The sequence below is a fragment of the Lissotriton vulgaris genome, chromosome 6, assembly GCF_964263255.1.
Source record: "Lissotriton vulgaris chromosome 6, aLisVul1.2, whole genome shotgun sequence".
Taxonomy (NCBI): domain Eukaryota; kingdom Metazoa; phylum Chordata; class Amphibia; order Caudata; family Salamandridae; genus Lissotriton; species Lissotriton vulgaris.
The window spans coordinates 1,241,031,606-1,241,051,389 of record NC_141694.1 but is presented as its reverse complement, the minus strand read 5'-3'; the positions used below and the strand labels follow the sequence as shown (position 1 = coordinate 1,241,051,389).

Below are 19,784 nucleotides of genomic sequence, written 5' to 3'. Positions count from 1 at the left end.
CCTCGTAAGCGTTCAGCAGCCTCCTCTTCAATATCAAAATGTGTTCAACGGCCCAGCTTCAACCCTGCTGGAATGTGCCCCAGACCGATGATCTTTCCCTTCGCACCACACCAAGGAACATAATTAATCCCTCTGTGCATGCCCAGATAACAGGGTGACCGATGTTATCCAATACGTGATCCTCTGTGACCCCCTCCAAAACCCCGTGAGGCTAGGGTGGTTCCTTGCCCATTCGGGCAGGGCCCCATCTTCACATTTTAATATGCAATGAGCAAGAAGCTGCAATTTACATGATGGTATTAATTAAGACTGAGAGTCACAAGCGTTTTGCCATTCAAATGGACAATATGTAATTGCTGATCATTACCCATGCTAAGCCACAATGGGGTGCAGAGTAAGAGACAGCTCATTTATTTTCTTTATGGTCTGGCTTGACAGTGCTGCTGTCACCAGACAATTATGTGAGCATCACTAGAGAGGAGCTTTGGCTCCTCCCATACGTTGGGAGCCAAGAGGGCACGTTTTGATAGGGCAGAAGTTGTCTGCTTCCACAAAAAAGTACTTGTCCTCTACAAAGCTGTGATCATTTTGTTTACTTATCCAGCGCCTTAGATTGAACTTGTAGGTGCACACACATGACCCTGTGATGCTATTAAAGTGTCTTAGATAACTAGATAATGTAAGGTGCGTTTCTCTCATAGCAGCAGGGATATGAGGAGGGCAATCGTTAGCCTACATGGATTTCAAAGCCTGGCTTGACAGCACAGTATAACCAGACCTATTGGTATTTGCAATGCTTATTTGACTTTGGCATGAGGCAGCAGCTGCAGGAGGCACGCCTGAAGCTGGGACTAAGAACGTATATGCAGATAGCCACTCGGCGCAAGATAATCATGGATGTTAATTTTTTTTATTGAACAATTATTAAAATATTTATTTTAACTAAAGTACCTGTCTAGTACACAGTGGTTGTTTACATGTCTAATAAGACATGTAGTGAACTCAGCTTTTAGTGATTATAGGTTTTGCCCAATGTCCACGAGGGAGAGGAGAACTGCCCTTTTTCCCATCTGGGGAAAACGTATGCAAAACTGAGGTCAATTGTGCCATTCGCACATGTGCCTGACATGAATTGAAAAAAGGAAGGAATGCAAGAGACATGCCCTGTAAAACATGTCTCCGCCATTAGAGCAGCAAAGAAGGCAAGACACACAGAACTCTGCATCCTAGAACCGACCCAGCCAACCCCAATGCAGCATTGCATTGGGATTGGCTTGATTTCTTGGGGCAGGCAACTCGGCGTTTTATCAGAGGTCTGTAAGCTGTGGCATCTGTCCCCTGGTCTCTGGTGCAGTGCTGGTTGCTGAGGCTTGTGCGCATGTCAAGCTGGCCCTCTAAGCTAAAAGGTCCGGCATGAGTACTGGCGTCTAGATGCCACTCAGTAAGTTAGTGTGGCATACGGCCACTCCTCCGGCTCAACACAACCCTGCATTGTAGTGCCACACCTCTGGACAATAGTAGATGATTACAGGTCAAAATAAAAAACAGAGCACTGTGAGGTGGCTCAGGGCTGGAGTGGGCTCTGCCGGAACACTCCTCTTGGTAAGCCGCCACAGAGAAAGCCACTGGTGATAAGTCTTGCACCTGGTGCTTGCAGGCCCCAGACAGAGAGAAAATTTTAACCAGCATTAGAAATGCAATAGGTCTCTCATTCTTTTAGTTAGAGCTATTGGCATAGCTCAACAGTTACTGGACAGAAATTACCACTTTGCAGGTGCCGAACAGAGCATTGCTCCGTGAAACAGCCTGAAAGCCTAAAACGATTTTGATAGCCTACAACATAAAAAGGCATATCAGAATGACCAGGAGGAACCGCGGACGTATTGAGATGGCCAACGCAAGCAGACAATGAGTGAAATCGCCTTGCCGTGACCCAAGCATGCAAAGGCGGGAGAATCAGACCCAATGCACCAATAAAAACCCAGTATTTCTAAATGACACAACAACAAACAAATGACAATTTATTGGCATGCCAAAAGCCCGTAGAGGAGGTAACAACAGGTCTTGCAGACAGCACATGCGCTTGTCTAGGCTTGACCTAAAAATGACGAATTGTGAGCAACTCTGCATGAGGCCTCCTACATGCTGCTCTCAGGTCCCACTCAACATTACAACCCTAGGCTGATTGGGAATATGCCATATTGCATATTTGTTCGTTCATCGCCGTTGGCGGTTTACAGCCTCGCCTCTCTCGCATATCATTATTGTGATGTTGAAACCCTACCATGTACGAACATCAGTAATTTAAGTGGATTAGGGTCTTTTGAGCAAATCTAATAAAAAGATATAAAAAAATGTACAACCCTGAAATGACAAACGGAAGCAGATGGCTGTTCTCAAGAAGCACTACTCGCCATTCCTGAACTTCATGTGAGTCTGACCAAGGACCTCAGAGTACAAGCAGCCCCTGCTAGGCTTCTGACTTCACAACTCGAACATCCGCAATCTCTGATTTTCAATTAGTGGGAAGGAAGCGAAAGAGACAGGGCCGGCTCGGTCTTGGCGAGAATTCTTAAGGGGAGGAGGGGTCGGACGCAGGTCCCAGTAATTAGATCAGAGGCATGAGACGTCCTTACCGAGGAGGCGGATATCGCACATAGGTTCAAGCAGTATTACCAGGATTTGTACGCACCCAAAAGCAGGGATATAGGCGAGGAGACACTAGAGTATCTAGAACATATAGAACTCCCTACACTTACCAAATCACATAGGGAATTCCTGATGTGTCCCATAGAGAAGGATGAAATAGTGGAGGCATTGTCGAGCATGAGGGCTGGCAGCGCCCCGGGAGCAGATGGGTTGACGGTGGGGTTCTATAAAGCACTCCTGGATATACTGCTTCCTCACCTGCAGACACTGTTTGATGACCTGTGTGAATCGGGTCACATGCCGCAGACGACACAGGAGGCAATTCTGGTTGCGATCCCAAAGCCGGGTAAGGCACAGGATGAGTGCGGTTCGTACAGACCCCTCTCCATGTTGAACGTCGACACGAAGATCTATACAAAGGTGCTGGCGACTCGTCAGGCGCTGCTTGCCCCGACGCTAGTGGCTCCGGAACAGGCAGGGTTCATACCAGAGAGGAACCTCACATATAATATTCGTACGATTCTCGGCGCGATGCAGCATGTTAGGCAGGATGTTAGGGCTGTCATAGTGCTTTTAGATATGGAGAAGGCCTTCGACTCTGTTGAAGGGCCCTTCATGAAACACGTGCTGGCTAGGATGGGACTCAGCGCACCTTTTTTTTACAAATGATTGGCACCTTATATGACAGGCCCACAGCGAGGGTTCGCCTGAGCGACCTGGTCACCGTCCCCTTACCCCTAGGCAGGGGGACCCGCCAGGAGTGCCCCCTGTCTCCCCTGCTATACGCCCTGGTGGCAGAGCCAAAGGCCTGTGCTCTGCGTGAATACCATGGGCAGGAAGGTATCTGATTCCCCTCCTACCGGATAGTGGTCTCCATGTACGCGGACGACACGTTGTTGTACGTCCGAGAGCCCGATCAAAACCTAGGGGCTGTGTTGCGGGAGGTAGTGCACTTTGGGGCGCTCTCTGGCCTTCGGGTGAATTGGAATAAGTCGCTAGTCTTTCCACTGACTCCAGCTACGCAGGAGATCAAAGTGGATTACCCACTGCAATGGACTTCAGAGTCCATTAGATACTTAGGCATTAGTTTACACATTGATTCTGGCATCGTGTTTCGAGAGAATTATGGCGTGGCAGTGAGTAAATTGGAGGATGATGTCGAGGCCTGGAGTAGACTGCCGTTGTCTCTGATGGGCCGAGTCTCGATAATGAAAATGGTTGTACTGCCGAGAATGCTATACCTGTTCACTAACCTACCCATTGTGCTGCCTCGTGCGTTCTTTCAAAGGCTGAATCAGCTGATGGTGAAGCTGGCTTGGGCGGGCAAACAGCCATGTGTGAAATGAAAGACACTTACCCTCCCGTACAGTATGGGAGGCCTGGGTGCCCCGGACCTAGAAATCTATTATAGAGTAGCACAGGGGGCTCATCTACATGCATGGATACATGGTAGCCCACACATTCCGCACCTGAGAATGGAGAGGCTGTTTGCGGATCCACTCTCTCTACCTGCGACGATCTTTCAGATGGTGGATCGCAGAACGGGGATAATAGACTCCATTGCATCCACCAACCATGCATGGCATAGTCTATTGCAGCATCAAGGCGGGGCTTTGTTATATACACTGTGTATGCCGGTTGAATGGGCACGCTGGCTGGCCCCCTGCAGGGATGGGGGAGTTATTGCAGCATTACGCCAGCTTGGTATCCTTACCGCTGGAGACCTATTCCAGGACAAAAAGGTCAAGACTTGGGAGCAGGTACGAGGTGGTGAGGGTACGGAATCACGGTTTCAAAGATTTCAATTCCATAGGGTGCGCAGTGCCCTTCTAGAGCAGCTGGGGGAGGATCTAGCGGAACCCCTGTTACCTGAGCTTACCTTTCCGACTTGCAGATGCCTATAGATGATGCTATGTGGCGGTACTGCTGTGAGAATACCAGGCGCAATCCCTCAACGGCAAACATAGAATAATTCACTTCAAATTTCTGAATAGAGTGTACTACACTCCAGAGCGATTACACAGATGTGGTCTCCGCGAAGCGGCGGAGTGCGAACGATGCTACACGCCGGTGGCGGATTTTCTACATCTTGCTTGGCTGTGCCCGAGGGTACAGTCCTTCTGGAGCACGGTGTTCACGGAGCTCAGTAGTATCATCAAGGTGGAGATGACTCCCTCTCTTGTGCTTGCGCTCTTGGGATACACTAAGAAGCTACCTAGGTCATCTCGCAAACTGGTTGGAATGGGATTGCTCATGGCAAAACGCAAAGTGGCCCTGTGCTGGCTAAGAGGGCCAACTCCCACAGTACAGCACTGGAAGCATGATATGCAATATTGCTGCACACAAACTGAGATTTACAACGAGCTGTTGCCCCCTAGGAACCGCCCGAAAAACTTCTGGGGGCTGTTACAGACCTATATGAATGACAAGGAGGGGGGGAGAGAAGATGGGCCCAGTGCAGGGGAAGAGGATGGCACGAACGCAGAAGACTTGGGGTGAATGTTGCCTCCCCAGGTACCGACGCGTAGGAGGTCCAGTGAGGAGTATGGTATGGGCACAGTCACTGTTGATCAATGCTCTGGTCGCCGCCTGACTGGTTCGCGGGTTGTTGGCTAAAAGGCTGTGTAGTCCGTTCAATGTGCGATGTAAGTGTGCTAAATCGGAAATAAGCGTTGTGTGTTTGGAGGGAGTGGGTCGGGGGTTAGCTGAACGCTGTTGTATTTGGGGAACTGTCTATCCCTGATCTGTAAAGTTTAATAGAAACACTTAATAAAAAAAATAAAATAAAAAAAAATTGTGGGAAGGAGTCAGAGAGCAATGCGTGACGGGCCTCACATTGCACTACTTGGATTTCCTCATGTACTGCAACAGTTGTAGAGATTGGCAAGGCAAAAAATGAATAGGGATAACAGGGGCGGCTCCTTTGCTAAGGCAATGGCGTGTCGCCCGACTGTTCTCAGAGCAATGGAAAAATGGAAAATAAAATGATAATAATGATATCATTTTACTTTTCTTAGCAACAGGGCTAGGTTAGGGCAGGGCTGGTGTCACAGGAAGGAGTGATGTGTGCACAATAAGTGCGCATGACAGTTTGGCCGGCCAAACAGTCATGTACACTTAGCATGTTCTCCTCCGGGCTGTAATGCACAGCCTGGGTGGAGAACATGCACAGGCTCCCACCCGCTGTCTGAGCACCAAACCACGGAGCTCAGACCAATCACGCCGCTGCTGTCAAGCTGGTGACAGCAGCATCGTGATTGGCTATGGGGAGCCTGTGTGGTTCCTGCTTCTGGGACTCAGAGTCAGGAATAGAAGCGGAGGAGAGATGGCGGCTGGCCGTGAAGAGGTAAGTGGCTTTTTGTAAACAGATATGTTGTTCCCCCTGCCCTGCCACCCCCGTTCCCTACTAGCTGGCACTCAGGGACAGCTGAGCAGGGGTGTTGCTGGGAGTCAAAAAAGAAGCTGAGCCATCACAATATTCAGTATGTAAATTATGAAACAACGTTGTACAAAAATATGAGAACAGTTTTAATGTTATAAAGTTTATGTCTTTAAAATCTGAAAGTTTCCCATGTGGACACACTACTGGTTGGAAGAGGTAACTAGCCTCGAGCACCCTTTAGTGGGAAAAGGCCACACAAACTACTATAATCCACATAAAGCAAAACCCCTAAACTATCTACATGATTTGGAGATACTGTTGTCTCTTTCCTTCCCCTTTTCTTTTCCCTTCTTTTTAATTGGTTATGTTTTTCTATTTTTTATTCCAATCTGTTCTTTAAATGTTCTCATTAGATTACATTAATGTCAACAGTGTTTTTTTCAATCCAATGGATTACCCTCCACACCTGGATGTGCGCATCTTGAATATATTGCACTTATGCCTATATTAGGTAATCTTTCAACATATATCTGACTGATGCTTTGTCTGTTGGATTCTGATCATTGAAACGTGCCATGTTTGATTATCCCTCAGCTAAGTCACTAATGGATAATACTGATGCCATTATTAGCGTCCGCAATGGAACATCTGAGAATAACTGAAAAGTATCTTTTATTAAGGATGGCACCACGCATTATCTTGTTATTGAATATAATCAACAACTTGAACGTTAGACGCATTGTATCCAGATATACATGCATTGTACATTTGTTGTTGTAAAACTTAAAATATTTTTTTATGCAAATTTAAATGTACTACATTAGATTTCATCACTGCCTTGAGCGATATTTAAAACAGTTTCTGAACATGAACTTAGCAGTATTCATGAAATGCCACTCCCCCCGCCCCTTTTCTTCGATGTCACCTGTGAACCAGCAGCCACGTCCATTGTCTTGTGACCCATACGTATGGTAAATATTGATACTATCGATTGAGTAACATGATAGTCAATGAAAGCATATGCAAGCAGGTTTTTGTACAACGCACATCCTGAACTGATTTCAAGCGGCTCTTAAAGTGATGATCATGGAAAATGAAGCACAGCGAGCTGAAGTAGTTGTCTAGGGTCACTTAATATTTTTAAGTGAGGAAGCAAGACTTGTTTCAAGGTTTCCTGTCTAAACACTGTACAAAACACACTTGATGGGTATCTCCTTCTGTTTGACACCGAAGGTCAATACATTAGGGCATATTTACAAGGTAATGGCGGATCGCAACAAATTTCTAAGAGCAGCGCTCCGCCATTTACAAAACACAGAGATGCACTATATTTACAACAATACACCGCACTCCTGTGTTTTCCCTAGCGCCAGCACTAAAAGTAGCTGCCTAGCGCCAACACAGACACCCTTGCGCCATAGTGCAGGAAAGTGTCCCTTCCTGCACAAAAACAATCAATAATGGCGATTTGTAGATTCTATGTAGGCTTCAGAAGTACTAAATCGTCATTATTTAATGATTGCTTATGTGCGGGAAGGGACAACTTCCTGCACATAAACAGTTATTAATGACGTTTTGCTCTTTCTGAATGTAGCACACATTAAAAAAAGCAAAAACGAGGAGAAATAAAAGTATTTATCCTCGTTGCGCCATTCTAACACCGGCTATTGGATGGCATTTGTTTATGGCACTGCCTCAGATTTACAGGTCCTTGTAAATCTGGGGCAGCGTCAAAAATCAATGGGTGTTGAGTTGGAACCACCACAGCAACACTGCACGCCCCTTTCATGCAGATACCTGTGTGAAAGGGTACTGTATTTACAAAGCGATGTTAAGCCACAAAAAGTGGCTTAACGCCAGTTTGTAAATATGGTGCATGGCATTGCGCCACCGGAACATCGGTAAAAGTGACGTCCCGGCGGCGCAATCCCCTTGCAAATATGACTCATTGTGCTTAATTCTTTGAAGAGCTAAATCAGCACACTTAGTAAACATATAAACATAATGCATGTCAAATCAAGCTGACATCATAAGGCCTTCTAGATAAGTACAAAGCTAAGTTAAGGGAAAGAAAGGCACTGTATTTTTATGTTCACCTTACTTAACCAAGAGATTTATTTCAGGAGAGGCTCCACACTTCGGAGGAGGTAATTACATGTACTGGCAGAGCGAATAGGGCTCTGAGATCCCACAGAGTTACAGGGCTCCAGTAAGACACAAATACAGTGCAGCGCTCAGCTGACGAAAGACTTTCAAGCAGAGCTCACATCATCACAGATGGGACTGCGGACGTTTTTCATTTTTAATTACTCCCTGGGGGAGCACGGATGTTCAGACGAGCTGATCACCAAGATGCTGTAAATATGCACAGGGAAGGAAGTAATGCTTGTGGTTTTTCAAATTGTCCCATCACACCACAGACCGAGAAATCACCTCCATAATGTCCCTCTTTGAGCACATTCACAGCGCTAAACTGCATTCTTAATACCAGCCCATCCAAACCCTCTCCACTATCAGCCATTACATGGCAATGAAACACACTCACCAGTACCTTATCTCCCAGACCCACTCACTATAAGAAACAGAGGGGGATATCAACAAGAAAATGCTGGAGCGCTGTGTTCAGCCAAATTTGGTAACGCCACGCTCTGGCATTTTCAAATCGCAGGGGTGCGCGGTATTTACAAAAATATGGTGCACCCCTGCATCTCCCCTAGCACTGGTGCTAAAAAAGTTGCCTAGCGCAGACACCCTTGCGCCTTGTTGCACGGGCGCCTGCACTGCAGGAAGTGACATATTCCTGCACATAAACAATCAATAATGACAATTTGCTCTTTCTATGTGTGTGCAGGATGTAGCACACATAGAAAGAGCCAAAAACAAGGAGAAAATAATAATTTCTCCTCGTATCACTATTCTGAGACAAGGTATTGCCTGGCATTTGTTTTTGGCGCTGCTCCAGCCTTGTAAATCTGGGGCGGAGTCAAAAAGCAATGGGTGTTGCAGTGGAACGCCCTCAGCTACACCCATTGTTCACCCCTTTGCCGCAGCAGACTACGGCGGAAAGGGCCATATTTACAAAGTGGCGTTAAGCCATGTTCAGTGATTTAGCGCCACCTTGTAAATATGGGGAATGGCGCAACGCCATCGGAGCGTCAGATAAAGTGACACCCCAATGGCATTAGGGGCTTGTAAATATGCTCCAGAATATCTCCAAGCATAAGTTATGAGGCTAATGCAAGTCACCTAGGAGTTATGGGGCCTTAGGAAGGGACTTGCCTACAGATGTAGGTCTTTATAATATCATGCACAGTAGATTTTTCAAAAGATTTTCATTAATGTGCTTACAAAAAAAAAAACTATATTTTCACCACAAGATTCAGAACTACATGATGAACCATAGTGTTTCTCTTATGCATAAACACCACGTTGTGTGCGTGAAACTAGTATCCAGAGCATTTTAAGCACAGTTATTTCCTACGAGGCTGTTGAAAAGAATCAGTGGATAGGCCTGTGAAGTAAAAAAAAGGGGACAAGAGAGCATGTAAGACAATTCTGAACCAGAGTTAGTGACCCAGAATAAGATATACCAGTGAAGCAAGGTTGCTAGTATCATGCATTGCGCGTCGTTCTCCTTCTAGGGCTTGGAGGCCTACAGCCCATTTTGAAGTATGCCCTTTCCAAATGGTATGCAGTTTATTACTAAAAGTTGGGCAAGGATAAGATGAGAAATTGAGTTATCTGGAATTTAAAATTAAACCCATAAAATGGTGATCACAGGGACTTGTGTTGTTTAGACAATTTTTAAGGAAGCAGAGTCAGTGTAATTCTGAGATGGTTGAATTGTAAAGAAATTGGACATAAAATTATGTATGCTAATCACAAAACAAAAACAAAGATACAGGCTTGAAGGGGTAGTGGAAGGGAGTGAAGGAAGAGAATGGAAGCATGAGAAAAATGGGTCTAAGAGTGTATTTCTTCCATCCTTACCCAATCCTCATATCACTACCTACAGTGGACTTTAATCTGGCATATAACATTATTTTAAATAGATCCTTTAACCAAAAGGAATAGCTTGAATTTTTAGACAGTTCATATGTCGGAAATTGATTTCGCTAAGATATGGTTAGAAGAGAGTTATTTTTCCCATGTATTTAACATGTTCATTTAAACATTTCTCTATACAGGCCCGCGTTTAACAGAATGTGGTTGCATCTTTTCTTCTCAAGGTTTAAATCCATTCCAGTAAGATGTTAGCTAACGGAGGTTGATTTCCCGAGAATGAGGGACTCATTTAGATTTTGGATAAAATTGTAAATCTATTCAGAATCCTAAAGAAAACTCTAAAGAATAGAAAGAGTTAAATGAGATTATTTGGTTTTGAATGTGTACTATATGATAGTAGCAGTGGCGTGACAAAAGTTTAAGGGCCCCCCCTGCAATGTACACGAAGGGGCCCCCGCTCTGGATTTTATCCAGAACTCTCAGACAGGAGCACTGTGCTGAGGGGGCTCCGTGCAGCTGGGGGCCCTCCCCGCACCGCGGAGGGTGCGGGGGCCTGTGTTACGCCCCTGGATAGTAGCCATTATTATTATTACCAAATAAATGGCATTTTGTAGGTTACTATACACCATATTTCAAGCTTTAATTTCATTATTAGCAATCGGCCAAAACATGGCCTTTGCGTAAGAGCATTTGAGTAAACACAAAAGGATAGAAGCACAAGAAATTAATACAGAGGGTAAGCAAAAAAGGAGTAGCAACACAACAAAACAAACTTGGCACATAACCATTTACAATAAAAACCAACATAAAAATGGACTTCAGATCCACAATAAAACCAACATAAAAATGGACTTCAGATCCAATCCCATCGATTTTGAATATATTCGTATCATATCCTTAGTGGGCAACTATGCAAGCTCTTACTTTAGTCAAGCGGACTTTATTGGGGAGATCCATAATACCACAGAGTTTGAATTGAGAATTGTGTAAATTCTTAGAAGCTTTCAGAGTGCTTGTCACAGTTTTAAAACTTTGACCCAACCATTAGAATGCTCACCTATACTCATCTTGTCCTCTTGTGGTCAAATAATGTTTAAGTTTACCTAACGGAAAGCTCTCCAAGTCGGAGAATTCTCCTTCATTCTTAGAAGCAAAGGGTTTATAGTTTAGCCTTGTTGGGACTCTTCACACCAACTTTGCAATAGGACATCTTAATGTAACAGTTTTGTGCTGTCCGTCAGGGAGCCCCTCCAGTATGAAGCGAAATGTCGAGTGCTGAATCCTGATTCAGTAGGCTTGTATTTACTGCCACAAAAGATGGAAGGGAGTTATCTCCAAATCCTGCAATGATTCAGTAAAGATAGTCATTTCTACATTAGCAAGTTGTTTTGATCCTTTGAATGCATCTAATATCTTGGGGCTTAATTTGCCCTGATTGACCTAGTCATGTAGACATGCTAACACTTTGGTCATCAGCGCATGTTTGGGTTGATGTCAGGAAGGTGCTTGTACAAGTGTAATCACACAGGTTTCTGTAGCCTGGGCGTTTTGTCTCAGGTGGGGATTTATTACAGTTGCCATATGACTTTTCCTTTGGACAAGATGCTCATTACACAAAGTAGCCGTGTGACAATTATTTATATTTTCTTCTTCATTCCTTCTGTGCCTCATATCCTGATAGCTGTCTAGGTCTCTGCCTCTTCCCTCTGTCTAGTGAACCACTGCATCTGTGAATTTACACAAGCTATGTCCAGGAAATGAGAGATGTGATTTACAAAGTTTATCCCACTTTATTTTCTCCACAAGGTTTGAGAGGCCATTAGGGATCTTTGGATATGTCTGTATACCTCCTGTGTTATACTTTTTATTGGAGCTTTTTTCTCTTTCTTAAGTCCAGTTCAAGAGAGTAAGTCATTGATATTTTTACACTTCTTCATCTTGTAGAAGAATTGTTTAGAGGATAGACTAGGGTTCAATTACTTGCAGTTCACTAAAGAGAGATGTTAAGGTCTCATCTGATAGCCTCTCTCTTCCCTCTAGCTCCAGCAAGCTTTGCTCTACTCTGGATTTCGCCTGTGTCTTTAGAGATTCTGACAAGGCTATAGTTTTGTTAGTGCTTCCACTCTTTGCCTCTCGGGGATCTCAGGTAACAGGCTTATAGGGTCCTAGAAACCACTGACGAAGACACCAATGGATGTGCCAATTGGTCCACCACATTGGCACTTTGTCTTCTCACTCAGTGTCCTCCTCCAGCACACATGTTATTTAAATCAAGGCTAACGAGTAGGGGCTGCAGTAGCTGTACCAGATTCTTGGGTGGGTAACTGGAACTATAAGGGCCCAGTTACTATTTGAAGATACCTTGTCAAGCATCGTTGCCCCAACCCATAAAGCCATTGTTTCTTGCTCCTGGATACTTTGTAACCTCCTCAGTTTTTCTGGCAGATGCAAAAGACATGCTTTTTGCTTTGATGAGGTGGGTTGACAAAACAGTTTGAAGACTTACGCTTCTGTGCTAACCTCAGAAACACTGAAGGAACCTTCTTCAGTCACTTGGTAACAAGGCCTTTGGCCAGGATCACAAGCTGCATGGCCATTTCTACTTGCTGGTTAGACTATATTAGATGAGGGCCTATGTCCTCCCAACCCTAGGAATCAATACTGTAAGGAAAATACACCTTCTCTCCCTTGCCTCCTCCTCCGACCTCCAGGGCAATGCACTGAGGCCAAAGACCGTGCAGAAAATAGTAAAGAGCAGCATAGAAAATAATGAGGGAAATAAGAACCAAGAAAATAGTGAACCCTAGGAAGCAGGTATCTAACACCGCAAGGACTGCGGGGGAGGGAGGCATACAATGGTGGAAGCGAAGGGAAAGAGAGAGAGAGTAGGGCTGCAGGAAGCAAAGTGCACACAAGCACGCCTTCACTAGGCCCAAGAGACCCTCCTATAAAGCCTGGCACCTACCATGTATTATTACCCACTAATATGTATTTTTGACATTCAATTTTTCCTAAAGCTCTATATAGTGGAGAAGTGTGGCTCACTGGTTAGAGGAGGCAGACCTGGAAGCAGAGGTCAGCCCGAGACCATGGTTCAATTCCCGGCTCAACGGGCTCCTGAGTCCTAAAATGTCCATGGACTGGACAATTCTCGCTCCGGTGCCTACTCGATTCACGGGTTCACACTCTGCGACTCTGGGCAATAGCTTGCTTAATCTCCACAACGGCCCCTCGCGGCGGGATGCCTGGCTTTCACCTTGCGGATACCCTGCCGGGGTTATCTCACAGGGGAATACCAGGACGGGTTCCCTAAGCAAGCGCTTAGAAACCGCTCAGTGATTTACGCTATATAAATTCCTCTACATTTACATTTTACTTAGTCTGAATTTCAAGCACTTCCACAGGGCTTCTTGAAATTGTGATGCATATGGGGAATCATGAAAACCACTGTGCCCCGGGTGAGTTACTTTGTCTAGGCATTCATGCAATGAGTAGGACTCAGTCTAATCTAAGCCACTCTTTGAAAGCAAGACAAATTCCTACATCTTTGTCTGAACATGTGATTTGCATTTTAACAGCTGTGATGATTGAACAAAAATGACTTTCTCTTGCGTACGGTGTAAAACTGATCAAACACTGAAGACATCATTTTAATACGCTAATGCTCACCAGGATAAGGCATCTTTCCAAAAGTGACTATCTCTGATAGGAGGACTCCAAAGGACCACACATCAGACTTTATTGAGAACTTATTGAAGCGCACTGCTTCAGGGGCCGTCCATTTGATCGGGAGCTTTGTTTCACCCCTGGGCTCATAGATGCGATCTTCCTCCTTCTGTAAAACATAAGACACAATCATACATCACACAGGCATGTTTCAGAATGGCATCTACCAAGTAAACACAGATTGACTCAAATGGACAACAGAATTGAATCAATGAAAAGTCAAATAAATGGATGAACAGGAAACTATGGATCTAAAGAGATGGGCACAGCCACACACAGGCCATGCATTGTCACTGGGCTTGCCTTCTCAATCCATTCATCCAGCCCCAACCATTCCTTAGCAATGGCAAAAATAAATTCCTTGCTACCCTTGCCTGAATAATAGTGTCTGTGGCATGATTGTCAAAGAGGACACGCCATGAGGAAGGAACTGACTTCGACGACAGAAGAGGGTACTTGCATTTTTAAAAGGAATTTGCCATTACATTTCTTCCTTAAAGCTGTTACTGATTCAGAAATATCTACTGAACCAAATCCTCCCTCACTGCTTGCTAAAGCTTATAACCTGTCCCCTCTAACCTTTTTTTGGTTGAACTTCCTCCTAAAAAAATAAGTAATAGCATATTCTCTTGTTTGTACATAGCCCCAAACTCCGAGTAGCAGATATAAATTTACAAGACTGAACACTTTAACTCCACCACCTTTAGTGCACTTTGTGTTTTTTACAATTGGTATCCTGCTGATGAACTATGCTCTCTTCACTCTGCTGTATTGTGGATCTGGACCAGTTTCTTATATGCATTAGAGGTGTCACTTTCAGAAGGATCTGCTTCCATATGGCTCTGCGGGTTTATAGTCTTTAAAGTCTGTTGCTGCAAATTAAAAAAATTATGTGTGTGTGCTCACAGTGAAGTGGATATGACCCCACCCCTATAGCATATCGATTGTGTTAACCTCTCTAACTCCTGCTCAAATTTGAAGCTGTAACTCTTCTAAAAAGAATTGTACAGTACTTTGATATCCTGGGATCGACTGTGCACTATATACAACGTTAATGAGTAAATACATACATTTGGATTAAGGGTGTGAGGATTTGTAACAGCAATGAAGAATGTTTGTACATTTTCGTTAACCTGGACTGGGCTTTGTCGCAGACCTTTTAATGGCTAAGGTGTGGACGTCGAAAAGAGCAAGGGCTGGGTCGGTAGCCTTGCCTTGCCCTTTAGAACCCCTGGCACTGCCTTTTTACCAGTCATGGTCTGTGGACTAATATATTTTCAATAGTCCCTACTCTTAGCCCTTACTATAGCCTCTGAGCATCGAAGATGAGGCAGCGTCTTGGGCCCTAGGCCCTCATGCGGTGCAAAGGACCACACAGACACCAAGTATGTGGTACTGGAACTGGCCCAGGGCAGGTGCGCCTGGCCCCTTTTATTTTGCAGGGTCACCTGACTGGTGACGCCTGTGATAGTGGGTGTATGGTGTGGGGTGCAAACACAAGCAGAACACTAGAAAGTGCCCAGCAGGACACTACAAGGCTTTAGAGGGACAGTGCAAAAGATAACTGTTAAGAGGTGCAAAAGGCCACTTCTGCCTTCTCAGGTATTTTGGTCAATTGAAGTCCAAGGCTTTAAGACGCATTAAACAGTAAGTGGCATTTCTTGATAAAGTTGACTCCTGAGTTTCGGACAGATTTTTTCATTTTAAAAATGTATAAATTATCCCAGGAGGTTGTGAAAACGAGAATATTATTGTCAGGATACCATCTCCAATTACATTGTGTCCTAAATATCACCTACAAAAATATAATGGAGTCAATGATACAATCTACACCAGAGTTGCTGTGTGTTTGATAAGGATTAGACCAAACTATATTTTTACCCGAGGAAACATCACACAAACCCATTGTTTTTGCTGTCTTTACGTAATAAAGAGGGGACAAAATATATTCTCCCCACTTTTAAATTGTGGAACATGGATCACGTTTGAGGAAACAGAATGTTCCATTTAAAATTAGTAGCAACACAATTTGCTGCATTTCCTTTTTTTTCTTTCAAAAGATTTTATTAGAAGAATTTTTACAAAACAGTACAGAGTGTTGTTTATGAACTGAGCCTTTTTGGATACAATGTCTGTGACACACAAAGAAGTATATATTTATCAATAGTTTCACACTCCAGCTCCTCCATGTTCCATGGTGCAAAACTATTAATGCAATTTTAAAAAGTATCTGTATTATCGATTGCATCAAAGTTTTTGGTTCCATATATTATTACAAAAGTAACAAAACGTTTCCAAAATGGTGTTATCCTGTTTTTCTGCATCTCTGTACAATTGCTATTCTATGGTCCCTGGACTACTCAAATGTGTACAGTTTGCACATGTGGAAGTACTACCAGATTAAAAACTCAGCATACATAAATGAAAGTTACATGTGCATTAGCAGATGTATACTCTTTTCTCCACGTAGAACCTATTGTTCATTTTGGAGAAACCATTTCTGCTAACACCCATTAGATATTGCATTGTTCCAGGTGCTTTGCACATTGTTTCTTTGACCACTTTAGTGGAGAAAATACCTTCAATACCTACGACTGTACACGTTTGTGAGTGTGTACCAAGTACAGCAGGGTGCCCCTATCATAAATGCTCATAACTCCACTCTTAAACCAAAACTTGCAAATGCCACTGTCCTGCCATGGCGGTGGCAAAACGGCTGCATCCATACGGGCGCCTTATAATGCGACAAAACACCTCTGAATTGGGTGTTTGAAATGAGCTCGCGGAGGTTTCAGGTGTCAAAAATCAGTCAATGGGTTTTATGAAACTAGCACTCAGTTGATTTCTGCTATGCTCTCCTGAGAGTAGAGTGCACTGGATGCATTTAGACAGAGCCGGTTCTAGGGTTTATGGGGCCCCGGGCGAAGTGGAATGTGCGAGGCCCCTGTAATTTACATAGGTGACACCTTAGGGCTCTGGAATCTGCTTTGTGCAGACTCCTGGGCCTCAGCTCCCCTCTCTGCCACCTACAAGCACCTCCTTCACAGCTCATATTGGGCTGAAGGAGTGGGAAGAGCTTGGGGGCTGAGAGTTAAAACTGTGGGGTCGCTAAAGTGCTGACAATGGGCATCCTGCAGTGTCTCTCAATGGGCAGCCAGGCAGGAGGCCTAATTGCAGGACACACCTGCAATTAGGCCTCCTTGCAACTGGCACAAGATGAGGTGTCCCCCTCCCCTAGGCCTCCCCACATCATCCCGGAGAGACCCATGGAGGTGGCCCCTCCTGTAAGCCCAGTTGCAGACACCTTTCTTCAATGGGATCTGCAAGGGCACAAGAGGTTTGGTGGTGCATTGCACTGGTTCGGGCCCCATGCTGGTGGGCTGAGAGCGAGGCCCTGGGCAGCTGCCCATTCTGCCCATGCCTAGCGCCGGCCCTGGATTTAGAGTTTGGTGAATGTGGGACACCTGTCAAAAAAGAGTCAGATGTCCTTCAGCTTAGAGTGCAGGACATCCACCCGTTTTAGCACATGTCCCACCTCAGACAAACTCTGAATCTAGTCCTTTGTAACGAATCTTTTCTAACATGCACCCGGTGCTCACCTGTACACATACAATTTGCTCTATGCAACAGCAGATTAAGGCAAACAGCAACGAATGTGTCATAGTGGGGGGCTCGCTTGAATAGGTCAGATACGGACAGAAAGGGCGTGAATGAATAGCTGAATAGATAGGACTACAGTTGAATTATATGGCTATCATATCTTATTGTGCACCCAGACAGAGTTTATATATTTAGCTGTTACCAAAAGCCCAATATTGCACAAAGAGATTAGAGCGATTGCGCATGCGCATAACTTTTGTTAGCTAGAGAGCTTTGCTATATATCCACACTCAACCAAAAACTCTGTAAAGCATATCTTCTAGAAATGCCCCCCTACCTAAAAGGAAACTTCCTGATTAACCTGAACCATAAAATATGAAAAGCTAACATCATACATTAGATGTAAACGTTATGTTCATCAGTGCTAAATTCCTAAAAAAATATAAACGCCAGGACCTAGAGTTTTGCTCAGAAGCTCGGGCGCCAAATACCATGGTTGTGTATTCTTGATTTAGCCTCAAGAGTCTTTAATCCATCACCAGACCTCTTTGACTCACTTCTTCAGGTTCTTTTTCATCCCCCTTCATTTCTTTGTCACTGTTTTTTCTGTCTTTCTCATACTTCTTCCCTGCTTTTGTGTTTTTTCTCTCACTTGCTGTAGATCAAAATCTGTTGAGCTCAAATAAGTGCTGGTCCCCAAAAATGAGCGCAGGTGAGCCCCAACTACATCCACCAGCTCAAATTAAACACTGATCTTCATATTTTCAAACATATATGCACATTTCTTTCGGGGATGCCATATTGTTACACATCAAACACAGGAATGCAATGTAAAGGATTGTACCTGAAAAACTCTGGCAAGTCCAAAGTCTGCAACTTTGTAAATGTAGTGCTCGCCAACTAGAACATTTCTAGCAGCCAGATCCCGGTGAATGTAGTTTTGGGATTCCAGATAGGCCATTCCAGCGGCAACCTGTGCAGCAATGTCAATTTGGTTGGCAATCTGTAGTTGCTCTCCATTGTCAGCTGGTAAAGAAAAATGAGAAAACAGTTAATTGCGGTGCCTAGGGTTGCACGCCATTTTGTTAACAATTATTTTTAAAAAGCTATAAAAAAATCCTGAATACTGTATTAGAGTTTTCAAAGTGACCTATTAACCAGTCAGGCTGACAGAAACCTATATTAGACATGGTCATGTCAGTGCAAAGGTGGAATATTATTCCAGCCCTTACGGAAGAATGGATGTCCAATGTTCTTTTAAGGTTAACACAGCCAGGGGAGTAGATGTAGCTTCCAGTGGCGGATGGTCTTTTAAAAGTGGTGTGGGGTAAAATAAATTTGCGACCTTGAGAGAGAGTGCAACTGACCCAAAGTGTGTTCATACAGGAGGATTCTTTTAATTACTCAGGAGATATTGTAGGCGAAATGAAATAATGCGTTTTACTCAGCGGTGGCTCCTCCGCTATGATTATGGTCCGTCGCCCCGCCTACGCACAGAGCCAGCTGAGGGAAATGGGAAAACTAAATTATAATCAATGGGTTTTATCCTCATTTTATTCTTCCCTGTTTCCCTCTAGAGCCATCCAAGTCTGGGCGGGGCTTGACTGTCATCACAGCCAGCAGGGGAGGTGTAGTGCATGCTGTAAGTGTGCATGATGGTTTGGCTGGCCAAACCGTAATGTGCATTTAGGTTTCTCCAACACAGCTGTGTTGCACAGACTCGCAGGTACTGTCTGAGAGGTACACTGCTCAGACCAATCCTGGCACTGCTCTCATGCTAATGAGAGCAGCACCAGTACTGGATGGGGAGCCTGTGCTGGTGTCCCAGGGACTGCTGGCACATCATCAGGTGAGAAGAGGAGAGCTGAGGTGGCCAGCAGTGTCGGAAATGTAACATTAAAAAAATATATATAAATATTTCCCTATTTAAAATAGCCACACATAAATGGTTTTCCATGGGACAAAATTGATTCATATTTATATTGCACTCTTTTGGCTGCTCACAGTATCGAAAGTAGTGCACTGAGCTCATCTCAAACTTTTCCTCTTCTAATCAAGTGGAGCAAACCGTATTTGTGTTGTTTCCTATTAGGAAAGAAGCAAAAATAGTGCAAATCGGTGCACTTTTTTGTTCTAGTGCAAAACCTGATAAAAAAATAGCTGACACTAGGACTAGAGCTAAATCTGTTTGTTCCATCCCTTTTAAGCAAGAAGAGAAAAATAGTGCAAAATATTTTTGCCCCATTTTTTTGCACCAATGCTTAACTTTAGAAAAAATGTCACATTGTAATTTGTGACGAGTGTACAAAAACAATAATCGTCTTGTAAGAGCTAAAAGACCGTGTCGTGTGCACTGTTTAGCACTCAGTTGTATGTAGATAAACGTAGTGACACACCAGAGATGCGTTTTTTCACTTATTAA

At 44.2% G+C, this 19,784-nt stretch overlaps 1 protein-coding gene across 1 annotated transcript in view; it reads right to left on the bottom strand.

The window, feature by feature from the left end:
• Positions 1 to 19,784, bottom strand: part of FRK (fyn related Src family tyrosine kinase) — a 240,195-nt gene that overhangs the window by 12,970 nt on the left and 207,441 nt on the right. The window contains exons 6-7 of the mRNA XM_086927343.1: positions 18,207 to 18,388; positions 13,706 to 13,871 (exon numbers count right to left, since the gene is read on the bottom strand). Coding sequence (XP_086783469.1) covers positions 13,706 to 13,871; positions 18,207 to 18,388 — 348 coding nt within the window. The remainder of the gene's footprint in view (positions 1 to 13,705; positions 13,872 to 18,206; positions 18,389 to 19,784) is intronic.